Source organism: Lethenteron reissneri, chromosome 38, assembly GCF_015708825.2.
Source record: "Lethenteron reissneri isolate LAM-NWPU_2019-01 chromosome 38, ASM1570882v1, whole genome shotgun sequence".
In the NCBI taxonomy this organism is placed as follows: domain Eukaryota; kingdom Metazoa; phylum Chordata; class Hyperoartia; order Petromyzontiformes; family Petromyzontidae; genus Lethenteron; species Lethenteron reissneri.
The window spans coordinates 7,659,800-7,676,883 of record NC_083816.1 but is presented as its reverse complement, the minus strand read 5'-3'; the positions used below and the strand labels follow the sequence as shown (position 1 = coordinate 7,676,883).

General features: G+C 47.2%; 1 protein-coding gene across 13 annotated transcripts in view; it reads left to right on the top strand.

The window, feature by feature from the left end:
• The window catches only part of LOC133351754 (serine/threonine-protein kinase WNK2-like), a 136,218-nt gene extending 122,450 nt beyond the window's left edge, over positions 1 to 13,768 (top strand). For 10 of the 13 annotated variants that reach the window (XM_061567239.1, XM_061567238.1, XM_061567232.1 and 7 more), the window contains 5 exons: positions 189 to 431; positions 3,235 to 3,333; positions 4,755 to 4,781; positions 6,485 to 6,765; positions 6,962 to 13,768. In XM_061567239.1, the coding sequence (XP_061423223.1) occupies positions 189 to 431; positions 3,235 to 3,333; positions 4,755 to 4,781; positions 6,485 to 6,765; positions 6,962 to 7,453 (1,142 nt within the window). In that variant the 3' untranslated portion in view covers positions 7,454 to 13,768. Of the gene's footprint in view, positions 1 to 188; positions 432 to 3,234; positions 3,334 to 4,751; positions 4,782 to 6,484; positions 6,766 to 6,961 lie in introns of all 13 variants that reach the window. The other 3 variants (XM_061567235.1, XM_061567234.1, XM_061567237.1) reach the window with 3 other exon arrangements.
• The last annotated feature ends 3,316 nt before the right edge of the window (positions 13,769 to 17,084 follow it).

Here is a 17,084-nt window from a genome sequence, read left to right as displayed (position 1 = left end):
GAATTAGGCCCTCGATACTCTGGTTCTTGAGTAAATTGATTGAATGAAACTGATTTGTCTCCCAAAATCCAAGGAGAGATCTTGGGGCGCATTTGGCCGGTGTGAGTAAAAAAAAAAAGTGAACCAAATCAGCTTGAGAAACCAACCGAAACGGCTCGAGTTGACTTGGAACGGAACTGTCGCCACAGCCTCACAGCAAGCACCGGTGGCGCGGGCCGCCAGCGATCCGGCCCCAACGGAACAACAACAACAACAGCAGCAGCAGCAGCCAGCGCCGCCACCGCCGCCGCCACAACTCGCCACTGCACCGCAACCCAGATTCCCTCAGCCGGCGCCCATCCCCAAGTCCCACATGCTCAAACCCTCCTTCTCCACAGAGAGCTTCTACTCGGGCTTCATCAGCGACGGAGCCATTAACCAGTTTGGCAACGGTGAGTGGCCGCAGCCGAGGTCGCTCGCTCGCTCGCTAATTTCTTGTGTTTTGTCCGTGGACGGTTTGTTACCTCCAAGCGAGCAGATTGACCGAAGGAGATTTTGAAATTGTTTTACTTTTCTTCTTGGTTCTTTCGGTAAAGTCACGTATAAGGGAAATAATAAAATAATAAAAATAATAAATTTTCACGATATTTCGGCCACAACGCAAGCAGCCGTCCTCAGGTGAAGAACAGGTCTGTCGGAAAGACAGCGTCTGAATGCTGAATAATTTTATTATGTAATATTTTTATTATTTTATTATTTCCCTTCTACGTGACTTTACCGAAAGAACCAAGAAGATGAATCCCTGCAGTCACGAAAGCTTTACATCGAAATTGTTTTATTTGTTTAGTTCCATCCAGATCGCCGCAGGCTTTTTTGGAAGCTTGGCAAAGATCAACGGGGACGACATCGTGGATGTGTCAAATTCTAAATAATTACCGTCAACATTGTCTTCATTGTCTTCATTATCACGATCATCTCCATCATTGTCATTGTTCTCTTATCATCATAGGCATTGTCATTAATTATAATGCGCAACTCGCAACACTCTTATGTGGTAACGTCTATTTCATTATTTTGCTTCTCTAAGTGATTGAACCTCTTGTATAGAGTTAATGGACAAACCAACAACTTCCTGGCCCATCTCTTTTGATGTCATCTATTTTGTTCTCATTTGTAATCCGATTTCGCTTCGCGTTTATAATGAGGTGCAACTTGAATTGCATCAGTCTGTGATCGCATCCTGTGTTGAATTTGTTGAGGTCAGAGATAATCTGGGATTTGTCTGTTAGAATCAAGTAAATTACATCTCTAATTTCACCATTCGGACCCCTTCATCTAAACCTGCACGAGACGGTGAAGACACTGGCAAACCTTCATCCAGCAGTGGGTAGACCATAGCTCTGGTGATGAATGATAATGTCACAACACCAGTCTGAACAATGCAAGCTCCATAAACACGCTCGCAGGCATGTCAGGAGTCGGTAACAACATGTTTTCATAATTGGTTCTTTACCCTTCTATCTGGCAACAAAACTGACACCTTTTTGCAAGGAGTCATGTTTGCATAGACCGGTCTATGCAAACATGACTCCTTGCAAAAAAGGTGTCAGTCATGTTTGCATAGACCGGTCTATGCAAACATGACTCCTTGCAAAAAGGTGTCAGTTTTGTTGCCAGATAGAAGGGTAAAGAACCAATTATCATATTTTTACTGGCAAATGAGGTCCCCATAGTGTAGATGCTTGCCCCGAGCTCTCATACTCTGATGGTGCATTGTCCTTGAGTTGTGCGCCTTTTGGCGTCATCTGGTCCAACCCATATGAGACTAGGCTCGAAGGAAAGCTGTCTCGGGTGTGGACCAATCAACTTCAAGGACAGTGCACATTATCAGAGTTATGTTCTTTTGTTTGTATTATGACTGCAGGTATTGCGGTCTATGCAAACATGACTCCTTGCAAAAGGTGTCAGTTTTGTTGCCAGATAGAAGGGTAAAGAACCAATTATCATATTTTTACTGGCAAATGAGGTCCCCATAGAACATGTTTTCAATATGAAAAAAATATATATATATATTCATGTGAAATTGCATTGAATTTGAATAATATTTCACGGTCAAAATATTTCATAAATAAATTAACATTTAGAAGTCTCCTCGACAGACCTGTTCTCCACCTGAGGGACGGCTGCTTGCGTTGTGGCCGAAACATCGTGAGAATTATTTTATTATGTTTTATTTTTATTATTTTATTATTTTCATTCTACGTGACTTTACCGAAAGAACCAAGAAGATGAATCCCTGCAGTCACGAAAGCTTTAAATAGAAATTTAGAAGACCTGTGAATAAATAATTTTTACGGCTTGCAGAAATAATCCAAAACACGTTCATACCCAAGTAATTTGCCTGTAAAATCTTCATAAATACAAATGCTCAATGTACAGCAAAGCACTCGTCAAAATCACTGGACTCTATAAAGCTCGGAGTCATGGGTTTATGCCCCGTGAAATTTTATCAACGAGCTTTTATATGAAAATATAAATATATAGTTGACGTTGTTTGGTCAGCGGTCCCCCAATACCTCCTCACTGCAATTCTGTGCCGCTTTTAAGTGCAGTGTGATTGCCGGGGCCTGACCAGCGGTCGTGTTGCCAAAGGCACGACACGTACGGTCCAAGGGAACTCTCGCAGTGTGTTGTCAATGTCCACCATTCGTGGCCCTTTGAACGACCCACACATGTGCCTGTTGTAGTGGCAATTAATCCCCAAAGTGCAGCCCGCATCCCTCGTTATGCCCATGGAAGCCCTAGTCTAAGCAACACGACGTCGGCGTGGATAATATTTACAGACGGGATTTGATTGCATCGCCAACATGTAATTCGTGATAACCGAGGTTGTGCGTGTATACATAAGTATTTATGTACCTTTTTGGCTTCTGAAACGCTGCAAAGATTTGACCGTGTGGTCTCTTTCACTTGTTATGCGGTCACTTTGTTTCTGTTACTTTTTAACGCGCAGTCATGTAACAAAAGTGTGCCTGTGCATTTTGAATACTAACCACTTTCGCGCACATGTACACACACACAAAGGACACGAACGCTTCCGAATCGGAACATTTATTTATACTGGAGGAATCCGATGAGCTATAATGCTCTTTTTCACGGATGGTCCAGTAAGCACTTCCTGCCGCCTCTGACTCTCTCACCACTTTGTTTCATATTTGTCTTTCCGGTTTCCTTTTCTGTGACTCTCTCCTCTAGGCTGGACGGTTTTTCACCAAACTGCCGACCGAGTGACGTACAAAACTAACAGCAAACCGCGCTCCCGATTCCTCAGTGGGCCAGCCGCTTTGTCTGTCTGTTCGTACCCAGTTTGTCATTTTTTGTACTCCACAAGGCATCCCTGTATGGCGTTGCCCCTGGCCTTAGGGAGGAGGAAAGGGAAAAAAATTAACCCGTAAAAACAAAGTTTTTCACTATAAATCCTTTATATGTGTGGCATCGGTTTTTATTTTATTATTCATTTCTGTTTTTCTTGAGTAAGAGTTTCATTTTTATCACATTGGTATTTTAAATTAAATATGAAAATTTTTTTTTACTAAAAAGTGGAAAATTTTGGAAAAGATTTTTCACGAAAATAAATTGTCACACACAACGAGTCTGTGCAAAATGTCAGCTCGATTGGATCACGGGGAGTGGGTTAAAAAACGACCGAAAGATTTGCATGGTCGTAAGCGTGCAAGCAAGCAAGCAAGTGAACTTAATATAAAGGATTTAAAAACGTTTTCAGCCAGGGAGAAACGACCGCTCCGGGGAGCCAACGGATATTGCAACACGGCTTTCCTTTTAAAATAAAATACAATTCGTACGCAAGTCTCGCGTGTCACATAAAACGTGCGCGCGTGGCTTTTTCCGCTGCACGTGCTGTTAAAGCCTCGCGGCTGGAATCCAGACGTCTTGGCCACGAACAGTCTTTGCAGCCGGGTCTTTAATCCTTCCTGCAAGCAATTGTGTGCCGCCATCCATGGAACACTTCAGTCGCATGCCTCTTGTTTCCGGGTGCTAGTCTCATGTTTATTTCTCCCTCCTCCTCAGTCTCACGCTCACGAGGTGCCTTGGCTTGTCTGTGTTGGGGCGTGACACTAGCCCCAATACCTGCACTGCTTTGTGACCTTTATTTTGTCTTTATATTTATTTTCAACCCTTAGTCGTCTTCTTCACTTCCGTTGTGCTCGATTCAGATGCACATCCTGCATGATTTTTTAGCGTTTCGCTGCATACCCGCCAAAGTAGGGTTGGAACGACACAATTTAATATCGATTTTCAAGCTCCGCTTCTTGACGCGTGCGATCGAATCGCGAGCATCAGAAACAATATTACTTGTTGATTCGTCCAGACCGTACGTAATTGGTTCAGGTACTGCTAATCCAGCGCTTTGCTGTAAGAATAGTCGATCCTTAAGTTAACTTGCTTACCCCTGAGTTGTGACAATTCATCAAATGGTTGCGGAGGTGAATCGTTCCAGCCCTTCGGCGAATGAACACACATTTAAGTTGCGTGTGTTCGAGGAGAGTCATCCACCGCGATGAATTTCTCAAGACGGTTTGCAGCACTGGGAGACTGCATTGAGCCCCCACCCCCGCCGTGCGCGTCACCCGTCGTTGAGACAGAGAAGTAAAAGAATGCCGCTCTTCCTTCCCGTTCACATCCACTTCCTCCGAGCCGTGCAGTAACTTTGTCGTTGTTCTTTGTTTTGTTTCCATTTCTGTTTTCCCCAGCAGGTGGTGCGATGAGACGAAAGAGCAGCGGTAAATAACAAAATAACAAATCGTTTGCTCCATGCCACCTGCCCGATCGGATTTTTTTTTTTCCCGTTTGCAGCTGGAATTTTGCTTTTTTTTTGGTTTGCAGTCGGTGGGATGCTGAGCACTGGCTTTTTATTTTATTTTGTATTTTTGTTTGTTTTTTGCACTTTGAACTCTCCCGAGTTCCCCTCTGCGCAACAGCTCGGCTCTGGCAATGTTTGGCAAGCTGCGTTTTTTCTCTCTCCCCTTTTAAATATTTTTTTACGTTATTTGTGAGCACTCCATATTGACGGATCCTGACTGACGTCACCCACTGACGTTACCGTTTGCTCCCGGGTGACGTGCTCAAGGGGATTTCGATTGATTTGTTTTAGTTGGACATCTGCCTCAAGTAATATTTCATCGGCAAATACAATAATGGACGGTTCTACGGTAATGGAATCACAAGACCAGTGACGGGCTTGCAATGCCGCTAAATGCGGCGTATGACGCGTATGACTGCGATAAAAGTCTCGTATTTCGCATTCATTCTTAAGCCACCAACACATGCATCAAATTGCATGTACAAGAATAACATTTTAAATATATATACACACTGTGTTTTTAATCATGGTTGCTGAGCAAAGGCCCTGAGGCCCTAACTGCCAATCATCCAACAACAGACATCGCTAATGAAATTGCAGTAGATGAGAGTGGGTGTGTGTCTATAATTCCCTTGCCGTGGAATTGACCGTATGGATTTTAGACAATCGGATTTTGAATGTGGCCTGTCAAATGTCCGGGCGCGCGCTCGGTGGGAGGTGGGGGGGGGAGAAGAGCGCGTGTATCCTTGTGATTTGCTTGCTGGCCAGCGCCGAGGAAAAACGCACAACTGCTGGAATCGCGATTATCATTTTTTGTTTTATTGAATGGGAAAAAAAACATTCCCAAGCACGGATGTGATATGTTTTACTCTTGCTTTTTTCTCTTCTGCGAAATAACATGTTCCCCGGGTGAGCGTCTGCTAACATTACGCGCTTACGCAAAGCTGAATCGCGCACTTAATCTGCACTGCAGCTGGCTACTGAGCAAATAGCGAAATTTGTTTTTGCCTCTTTAGTATTTATACAGGTACTCTTTAATTTGTCTTTTTTGTTGTTGTTACATAACTGTTTATAATTAGTTATTCTCAATGTTCTGCCCTAAAATTATTTACTTGTTACTGCCTTTTTTTACGTGCCTATGAAATACGATGTCTATAATTAAAACGGTGAGCATCTATCGTACTTTTAAAAGTAAATCACCCGAATGATACAATCGGGCCTCTGTTTACAGTTATTTTCTTCTTAATTTGAGGCAGCCAAATACTCCGATCTCCGACCCACATGCAAATATACCTACAAGCAAATTGAACATCATGATGCAGAGTCTCTTAAAAGTGTCTTAAAGATACCAGCACATTTAGACGCTACATAAACACAAATTGGATGGTATTGATCAATGGCCATCATGGATAAATGCGATCATTATTGTCGTCGTAATTTGTTTAAATAATTTTTGCTTACTCGAGTGGCATTTGTTCAACAACTTGCCAAACATGTTTTTTGTACCTTGCCGAACTCTGCATCCAGCACTCATCACGGTTCCGACGCAGTCAAAAGACGCCAATTTTTTTTCTTCTTCTTTTCTTTCTTCTTTTCTCGCCTCCCTCTCCATCGCACAAACAGTCCCAACGACCGGCGGCATGGGCGCCTTCATTGGCAATGATGGCAGAGTTGGCGGAGGCGGCGGAGAGACGCCGTGCTCCGGCGCGGTAACGATAGGCACCGGGGGGCCTGCGGCATCCCAGGGCGGCAGCACCAAGAAGGGCACCTTCACCGACGACCTGCACAAGCTCGTGGACAACTGGGCGCGCGATGCCACCTGCCTGCTGCCGCAGAAGCCGAGTCTCAATCAGATCCGGCAGTTCATGCAGCGGCAGGACCTGGAGGGGCAGAGGCCGTGCGACGTGAGTGGACGCCTCCACCACAACCACCACCACCACCACAATGCATCGCACGCCGTAATGCTCTCGCTGCGTATCCAAGCGTGAACACGGGGTGGTCGCCTATTAATGGTCAAATCTTTCATCACGTTCGCATCAGATTGGCTTTTGTGGGTTAACGTCGGAACCGTCTGATCTCGCGTGTCTCCCCGGGGTGCAGCCCGGGCTCAGGATGTACGCGCCAGCTCAGCCGCCACCCCCGGCCACCGCGTGCTTGGGCAGCTGCGCCGGCGGCGGCGCCTCCATCGCCAACGCCGTGCCGACCGCCGCTGTGGTGCCGCCATACATCCTGCCGGGGGCGATGTGTGCGGGCCAGTTCCCCTGCGGCGTAGCCGTCCCGCCGGGCTTCCAGTGCCCGCCCCGCGTGCCCGTCAACCCCAGCCCGCCGGGGCCACCGCTGCCCTCCTCCGCCACCACCCCGGTAGTGGCCGCCGCCGTCGCCTCCGCGAGCCTCCCTCCCACGGCTCTGACCACTCCGTACCCAGGCATCGTTGCCTTTCCCGTAACGGGTTTGGTGGCCAAGCCCGGGTGCGGCATAGTCAGCGGTATTGGCGGTGTCGGCGGTGGCGTCGGCACCGGCGGTGGTGGTGGCGGCAACGGTGGTGGAGTTGGCACGGGTCAACCGCCCGGGCCGAACCTCAGAACCACCTAAGAGGGAGAGGCAGAGGCCGCCGCGCGTTTACCGCTGCTGTTGACTGCACGGTTGACTCCGCGGGTGGGAAAGCGTGCCGTTGATTTTGTGTTGGGAGTTGTGGGGGTCGTCGGGGAAGGTCGTTCGCGGAAGGAAATAAGGTGAAATGTATAAAACGTGGGTGGCCTGCTTTGGAAGCGAGTTGCTGGGGCTGCAGAAAGCGTAACCTGGCTCACTGTTCCGTTTAGTTTAACAAAAAAATTAGATTACGCAAGGCCTCGAAATGAAAAAAAACGTGACTACCTTACCAAGTGTCCAAAAATTCTATTTTTTGAGAATTTGGCAACCACTCCGTGGGGGAAAGTGAAATGCGATGGAAAGAAAAGAAGGGGGAATGAAATAACAGAAAAGGGTCAGTTTGTGTTGGCAAATTGTTGAATGTAGTTGGTTGGGTCGAACAGAGAGGTGTGGATTTGAAAAGTTAATGTCCTTGCACCGAAGGCACTTCTTAGCATCGCGATTGTTTTTCTTTTTTCTTCTGCTAAAGTCGAACGTCTGCGGGATGTTAGAGATGGTCTTCGTTTTTGTTTTGTGGGTGCTGGTTTGGTATAACACTAGGGGCGTGGATTTGGGGGGGGGGGAGTAGAGTTGACAATGCATGTGGGGGGGGGGGGGTGTAAGGGTTAATTCGAGACAGCATTTGTGAGCACAATGTAAAATAATCACGGACTTCGTCACAAGCGATCGGCCGAGTTTGCGCGCGTAGCCTTTTTTTTTTGTTGCTGTAAATGTCTGTTGGTTATCGAGGGCCACGCGATGAAACCTACAAAACAAAAATATCTAACGGATGGAGAGCGTTAATTGAGATCGCACAGACGAATACAAAATGGCGTGTGTGGGGTGAAAGAAATGGCAACACCTGCTTGCATAAGCAACTAGACACATTGAAAAATGCAAACTTTAAAACAATTTATAGCCAATTTTGGGTATAGATCAGTGAAAAACAGCTGCTATGTAAAAAGTCTTTGGCTTTGTAACTTGTCACTTTAAAGAATTTGATGTGCTTGTCTGTGTTTATTGAGCTTTGGGTTTATTTGTAAATGTGAATATTAATACTGGTCCTTAAGGTTACTTGAAATGTGTTGGGTTTTTTTATGATACGAGAAAAGCTTGCATAGAAAGAGTGCCTTGTAAAAAACGGAGAGAAAACCACGTTAAAAAAAAATAGCTTTCTTGCTCGGGTTAGTTGTGCTCAAAAACTGACAGCTCTCGCGCAGCAAGGCGCGACGGCGTACAGTAGGTGATAAAAGAAGCTCCTCTTCAACAGCCAAGCGTGCAACGTCTCTGTGCTGTAGACCAGCAAGTTTAAGCCATTTGTTACATTCTAAGTTAAACAAAAACAACAAAAAATAGCAAGCCGTGGCTCCGAGCTTACATTGTACAGATTTTCTGCTTTTAACTTTCAGTGACGCCGCGTGACGGTGCAGGGTTAATACCGACAAATAGGAACAGGTGTCGGCGACGGATGCCGTGCATCATCGGTGAATCCGCGTAGAGATGATGCAAGGCAATCCGCTGGACTGCAGGGTATGCATGCTCCGCGAAAGGCTGGGTATTGGCGTCCAACTCCTTGCTGGCTTGGGTCGCGTGTGAACGGCTGCGGGGTCCGGGTGTCGAGTCAAAATGCCCCCCTCTTGAGAGTCCAGTAGTGGCGCCACAGTTTAGATCGTGGGTCCGAAACAAGCAGATCTTCGAGCATAAGAGGAAGTCCTGAACAACACGTGGGCATTATGGGATTGGCCTGATGGATATCGGCAGCGTTGTAAGCCACTGGGACGATTAACAAAATGGGCGCGAGTCGGCATTTCACGAACGAGCAATTGGTTGTAAAAAACACCAACCCAAAATAAAATTACGACTATAGAGGAGAAGGGGGGAGGGGCGGTCAAGTTTACAGATTTGTATCAAAATACAGACGGCAGTTGAACACCCTGGAAGAAATGCTCAACGTTGGTATGTCTAAGAAAGGCATGCGTGTCTCGCGTGCGGCAGAATATCCCCCCTCTCACCCCCCCGCTCGCCGAAATCCAAGCTACTCGCAAGACGGCGATTGGTTCATCCGTCCCTGTCATTTCCGCTTCGCACCGAGGTCCAGCCAAACTTGTGCGGTGGCTAAGGCAGACGGGTTGGGTGAAACGGCTGCTTGCATAGGCTTGCTTCAAGCATTCATCGCCAATAGGCCACAGTTACATTGAAATCAACGCTCCGCACAAAGCTTCTCGCAGGTTGCGTTACACCATGGATAACCACCCTGGTTCTTATATTCCATCGTAATCTTTTTATATTTGGTAGATTTTGCACGAAGGGGGAACGTGCGACTCGACAACATTGCCTAACTCGGGCAAACGTGGTCGTGGCGATGGTAACTCTCAAATACCGCCGTTTCACCCAAACCAAACCACCCGGTGATGCTCGCTCTCTCGACGCACGCCACCTCCCCCGTCACAAGTGAGAGGTTCTGCTCATTTGTGGCAATGATGGGGCACCTGGATAAAATGAATTGTCACAAACCGCTGTCATTGAACGAAGCGCACAAGACTGCCTTGTGGTTTGTGTGTTGGTGTGCCGCCACCTGTGATTGGTGGGGGGGGGGGTACGTCACTGGGCGCGTACGAGGTGCGCGCGTGCGTGTGCGTGTGTGTTACTGCCGCTTGGCTTGCGTTCATATTCTGCAAGCCCTGTTGGCCTTGGCGGCTACCGCGGGACACCCAAACACGGACGACCGTGCACCTGCTATCCTCTTTTGGCATCGTGACCCCGATCTCCCACCCTCCCTTCCCGTGCGTAGGTTTTTACAGTTGTCTGCGCTGTGACGAGGGGAAATCTTTCAAAAACCGTCCTCTTTGACCGATGGAAGTTCGCGTTAGTAAAGTTCTTTTAAAGTGGCCCCAGCATTCACGTTTTTCGAGGTTTGTTTCGAGCGACCTCTATTGGCATCTGTTGCTTTTTTTTACTGCAATAACACTAAAACCTTGACTCTAAACTTAACATCGATTTAGGGTTGCGGCGATATTCACATCTTGCCTGAATTACGTTGGCAAACCCCCGCCCCCTGTTATTGACAGTGGAGATTTTTTTTCCTCCGGTTTTGCCAACACCCGGACAAGGAAGTAACATTCACCCACACGTGAATCGTGGACCCGTCGTGTTATTATTACAGAAAATAAAAATGCAATCGATTGCCATCTGGGACAACTTTAAACGATCCGAGAGAGTGAATGCAGTTGAGCCGACGCAGACTTTGGTTGTGCAGATTTTCGCCTGCATATAGTGCCACTGATGAATAAAAACAATGCTTTGTCCGTCCCCGCATTTTGTATAGCAAATTATATCAGTATTATTATATCACTAACGCTTCAAGCTGTGAAAAGTGTACTTTACTGATTGCCGCATTGATTTATCGCAACTGTATTATCCTTATGTATGTACGTTCTGTATTAAGACCTGTATTATCATTTTTTTCTGTTTGGGTTTGGATCAGTACCCATGCAGACTTTGCTCGAGGGCTGTCAGGCAGTGGTTGGTGGGGTTGGCTTAGGCCGGGTGTCAATCCAGCTCTGTGAACCCTGCGTTTCGTCTGATATTAAAGGTTAAGAGATGGAGGTAAGGTGAGCAGAGGCGGTTGTGGGTGGTAGGTGTTAGGCATGCGAGGATCGCAGTTAATTTTGCGGATTGCGCGTAGATACCGGAACTCGCGTTGACGCGTGTCGAATTGTGAGCCTATGAATTGATTATTTTTCGATTTGTACGAATGCATGCTATTGTTATGTTTACGATAAGTGCGAAAATTGCTTATAAACCTGGCAAAGAAATCATAATTAACAATACAAAAGAAGGGTTTTATGATAGAACAAAAAACATCTAATTTTTAATAGCGCCATCCTGAATCTTTACAATCATAGGTTTGCTGTGGGCAGGGTGAGTTGTTACTCGCCACGTATTGCAAGGTGGTGGCTACTCGCAGTGGGTCAAGATGACGGATTCACGTAAGAACGGGTACCGTGAGGTTACTTGTGTGTGCAAAGTTGTCCGTTTCCAGCTGCAAAGAGAATTTGTCATCGATTTTACAGCTATAAAAGTGGGTGTATTAATCAAGTTCAGTCGAAGCCACCTACGAACATGCCTCAACTCCTCCCCACTCGCATGTCTGACAACTAATGCCCTCTGCAGCTGGAGAAAAAGACACAGGGACAGAGCTCTAGGAATGGATACAGAAGTCTAACTTGGTTTGGTTGAACCCTGCCTGACCTCCCATTCCCACACCCATGCTCTGCACGGCTCATGAGGAGTAATGTACAACGTATACCTTTGTGCCATTTTTTTTTGCATGCTGGTTAATGTTTTCGTTCCGATGTTTTTGTTTACTCTATAAAGGTATGGTATTGAAATGCATTCAACTTTGCAATGTAAAGCAACCGTGGCATCCGCGTACACACAACGGTACAAAACAATTAATTAGTTTTCTTACTCTGCATGTATGTATTAAGATGCGGGGGGGGGGAACCTGTCCGTGCACAAAATGGTCACAATTCTGAAACGGTATATCTGCATTCATTATCCCTGTTTTTTTTGTTGTTCACTATCGTTTTATTTTATTTCCTTATAATGAATCTGTCCGTTCGCTATAAGTGGTTGTAAAAGTGGTTAATGTTTGTGGCACAGCTGTTGGTCGCGTGCAGAGGAGCTGGGTAACGTGGCATATTGGCGCGGGAGCTTTAATCGTGGAGAACTTGGGAGAAGTACGTATGCTACCGCATCGGCTGGCGTTCTTTCATTCATTGTCCACTAAACTCGACTGCGCTTGTGCTCGAGTGTATAAATAAACGGCGGCTTCCCTGTCAGTTCGGAGCTGTTGTCAAAATCTGTGATGATGCATCAGCTGGAAAACCGCCTTTTTGGTGGCAGTGAAGCACGCTTAATGTAACCTTCCTATGTATAACTGTTGGCCGCACATCGTTGATGAGCGGAGAGGGCTTGCAACTCGTGGCTACATTGATTCGCTGCCTCCTTGGCAAATAAGCAATTGCCCGATTTTTTTGCTATTTTTTTATTGTAAAGGAATGAGAGTCCCCTTAATTAATGCTGCCACGGTGTAGTGATTAGCAGCACTCGACTGGACTCGCAATCCAGAGGTCATCAGTTCAATTCGATCTCTCGGTCGAGCAGTTGAAACGATCGGCGAGTTTTTTTTTTATTCCCCCCATCTCTCTGTACCACATTCGATGAGCAGCAGCAGCAGGTCGTGTGTGCGATGGGCGAAAGCGTGGATAACTCCCACCCCTTACAAGGACGCCTGGTCAGTGGGGAAGAGTAGGCAAACGCCTCTCTTGGGACCCTTCTGCCAGCAGCAGCGTGAGCGAGGAATTTCGGCGCTTTCCCATCACGTGACGGAGCTTGTCAGCGAAATATGCCACCGTTCAACCGTTCATTGCCGTGCAGCAGCGTGTGCAAGGCTACACATCGCCATGTAGTCTTAATAGCAAACCCTGTGGACGTTCAGAATGGCAGAGCTGAATATATTACATGTCACACATGTGTAAATGTTTGGGGGCGAGGGTCGCGGGTGCATTTGCTTTCCCAGCAAGCTTGTGTTTGCTTCGAAAGCAAAAAAAAAATATTATATCGATGAGAAAAAAAATGTATTTTCATGTCCATTAGCGATTCGTCATGTGACGCCAAAATTGTCCAACTGATTGCAGTCGGTGTTGATGATAAAATCTAGATTATTCCACCACACGGTGATCGGGTTCGCCCGCACAGCTGTCAAAGACCGACCGACGTGGAATTTCTCAATGCGCCAACTTTCGTCCCTGCGGGGTGAGGGCGAATCGATGCAATTCTGTCGGACTATTTTGGTGGCATTGAATCATTGCTGGTGTGTGTTCACTGTATTGCAGACTACGTATATAGTTTCACCATCACTTACCACTGGGTAGGCTGGGATTGGTCGTCTCGTAGTGTGTAGTAATTCACTGTTCTCAACAGCAGTGCGTGCAGTGTCAAGATTTGTAGAAACAGTGGTTTAGATGTAAACTATTGCTCTATTTATTCATGTTGGATGGGGAAGTCACGACATGAGGCTAAACATCCACTGCATTAAGAGAAAATAAAAAGCCTGTGTTTGCACTAAGGAGTAATGGATGGGTGTTAGGTGTTTTCGTCTTTTATTTTTTAATTACATAATACTGCTTGTGTCTTCAATCTCATCATCGTTTTACGTGTTCCTTTGCTGGGGAAGAAACTTGCAAGCTGAAATAAATACAAATCTATCTTCTACTGCTCGTCCCTGTGTGGTTTGTCACTGTCGTGGAAATTTGTTTTGTGATTGCGAAGTACAACATGCAGTGGCGTCTGACAGGGGGTTGCTGGGCCTCAAGCATCTGGCAAGGGACCAAGTTCAAGTTCATGTATTAGGTATAGCCCTGTGAGCCATTCGGCTCTTGAATCGGGTGCAACCGCAACAAACAAAAAACAAAACATGAACAAAAAACATCTTAAAGTGAATATGTGCAAACAGAAAATCCAAGAAAAGGCAGCAAAATATTGCAGAAAAAAACACCGTACACCAACGCTGTGTGCAAAAATCCCAGTGGGATGCAAGTCAAACAACAGCAACAACAACAACCACTAGACAACTTAGATTAAGGCCATCAGTCTAACTCTGTACTACAACAAACAAACATGGATAAACCAATACACTTTTCGAAATCACCAAAATAAAGCCATGAAACCAAGGCAGACCAAGAACGGGTCTGAACACTTGTTCATTGCACGATGTCCGTTTGTCAGTGTGCTGATGACCAGCAAAACAACCCCCCTACCTCTTCGTTGGTGCCGGACGGTGACGCTGTGGTGAGCAGTGCCATGGGGGGAGGGCCAATTTTTATTGGCCATTCCCCTCATGGCATTTGTGGCCAACAGCGTGCAAAAGGGGCTCTGGATGGGTGTGATGGGCTGGTAACCCCTCTATCTTCAATTAATTACCACTATACCACGAACAAAAAATATCAATCTAAGCTTGTACCGGAGACCATGGGGGGGCGGTATAGGCATCGATGACGTCTCCTGGCCAAACCCGATTTAGTGGAGCCAGGAGATTGAATCCTTATCCTCGGGATTCCTCCAAAAACAGCAAAAAAGCCACTGCGGGTGGCCACGTGGAACGCTCACTGCGGAGGAGAGGCTGCTACTCTGTTGGGAGCTGGACCGGTACCGCCTGGATCTCTGGTATTCAGGAGGTCCAGTGGACCGGCTCTGGCTCCTGCCACAATGAGGGGTGGACAGTCCTCTACTCGGGACAGGGGACTGCCAAACAACAGGCAGTGGGCTCTTCTGAACAAAATGAAGAAGGGAGCCTGGTGGTGAGGTGTGGGTAGCTGTAAGCCCCAGGTTACTTTGTGCTCGCCTTCCCATCAACCAGAGGCGAGGAGTGGTGATCGTGGTTACTTATGCCCCTACTGAAGATTAACATCAGTGGAGGGACGCAGGCAAGACCAATGAGTCCGATGCCTTCTATGACCTGTCACAGGTGCTAGCTAAAGTGGCTAGAGAGGAGATTGAGTAATGTGGTACAAGATTATGTGGAGCTGGGTGGACTTGCCGATGACTGGTACCAGCGATGTCAAAATTGGCCTCTGTGGAGGAGGCTTGTTAAAGACGCTGCTACTGGGCAGTTGTAGGCAGTTGCCTTCCAACAACAACGGAGGGCGGAGGAGCGCCGGGCAGCTAAAACACAGCAAGTTGGCACAGGTGGTGCATTGGCCAGTCATCTCAGTCGACCCATGGCACCTGGGTCTGCCCTGTGACCTCCCTGCCTGCATGCGTTCGACACTTCACGTGGCCTGAACGTGCACATAGCCTGGCACAAGCGCTGTGGTGACGATCACCGCCACTTTTAGGTGAATGCCGGTTGTTATGACCAGCTCCAGTTTGGCAACCGAGGCCTCACTTGAATCAGTCTAGTGGTATGTTTTCATCAGCTGCGTAACGCTTTGTGGAAGCTACCTGGCCTGTCTCAGGTCTTTTTGGCCACAGTTGTTAACCACTCGCTTATGTATGCTTGCGAAACGTCGAGCCCTTTAAAGGAAAATCTGCGCCGTTTGAAACATTCAGCATAACCAGCCTACGATGATCTATCGTGAGATTAACCACTGGATTGTGTGAGCTCCAAAATCCTTGAAAGCTCTTGACGCTGTGCCATCAGTGTTGGCTGGGTCATGTCGCCCGCATGCCTCGCCACTGCATTCCCAAGCAAATTATCTTTGGCCGGACAAATGGTGCTAAAAGGTGTGGCACGGGCTAGAGATGTGGTACAGAAGGATGTGGAGCTGAGTGGACTTGCCCATGACTGGTACCAGCAGTCAAGATCTGACTCTGTGAAGGAGACTCGTTAAGAACGCTACTGGGGAATTGGAGGCAGTCGCCCTCTAGCAACAACGGAGGGCAGTAGAGCGACGTTCACTAACGAGCAGAGCGCCGGGAGGCTGAAATACAGAACGTTGGCACAGTGGGGAGCACAGTTGGTGCATTTGCCAGTAATCGGTCAACCCATGGCACCTGGTTCTGTCCCGTGACCACCAATCAGCAAGCCCTCAACACTTCACCTGGCCTTAAAGTGCAGCTAGCATGGCATAAACGCCGTGGTGACATCCACATCATTTAGTGAACGGTGGTTGTTGTATACATATATTTGTTATCATGTCACAGTGTATTAATAGTTCTTTTTCCATTCAAAACGATAGTCCCATATAAGTGTGAATATTTGTTTAAGCACCCTGTGTACATCTGACACCGGGACGTTAAAGCGTGGGGCCTAGGGCGGTCGCCCCCATTCGCCGTACCCTTGGGGCGGCTCTGTGTTTTGCAATGGAAAACACAACCAGCACCACCCGTACCGCCATGGCTTTGCGCAGGCACCGGCCGGCGCGATTATCGACAGACATGTTCTTCACCTGAGGACGGCTGCTTGCGTTGTGGCCGAAACGTTGTGAGAATTGTTTTATTATGTTTTATTTTTATTATTTTATTACTTCCCTTCTACGTGACTTTACCGAAAGAACCAAGAAGATGAATCCCTGCAGTCACGAAAGCTTTAAATCGAGACTTTTTAATGTTTTCTCCTTCCTACAACATCAGAGTGCAGCGCCACATTAAATACGCACTACAATGACAATAGTTTAAAGCGATTTGAAGCATGTTTTATTTGGGGGGGGGGGGGAGCAGACCTTTGTGACGTCATATTTGAGGGGGGGGGTCTGACTTTTTGTTACGCCGTGTGACGCGGGGGGGGGGGGCAAAAATCGTCCAAAATCGCGTGACGTCATTTGCAATAAAATCAACCTTTGCAGTTATGCCATGGCGGTACAAAGAACTGAAATGAGGGTACTCCGCCGCGTTGCTGTATAATTCAGCGTTACTGTATCGCACCGCGTTATAACGGACGCGTTCCGCGTTGTGTCAAAAGTGCCCCCCCGTGGCAGAACCGCGTTATAGCGAAACGGCCTTGCATGGACGTGCGTTAAGCGAGGAGTTACCGTAACTCTATAGTGGGTACGTCACGCGCGGGTCACGTGGTCTTTAGCGCCCCGCCCCG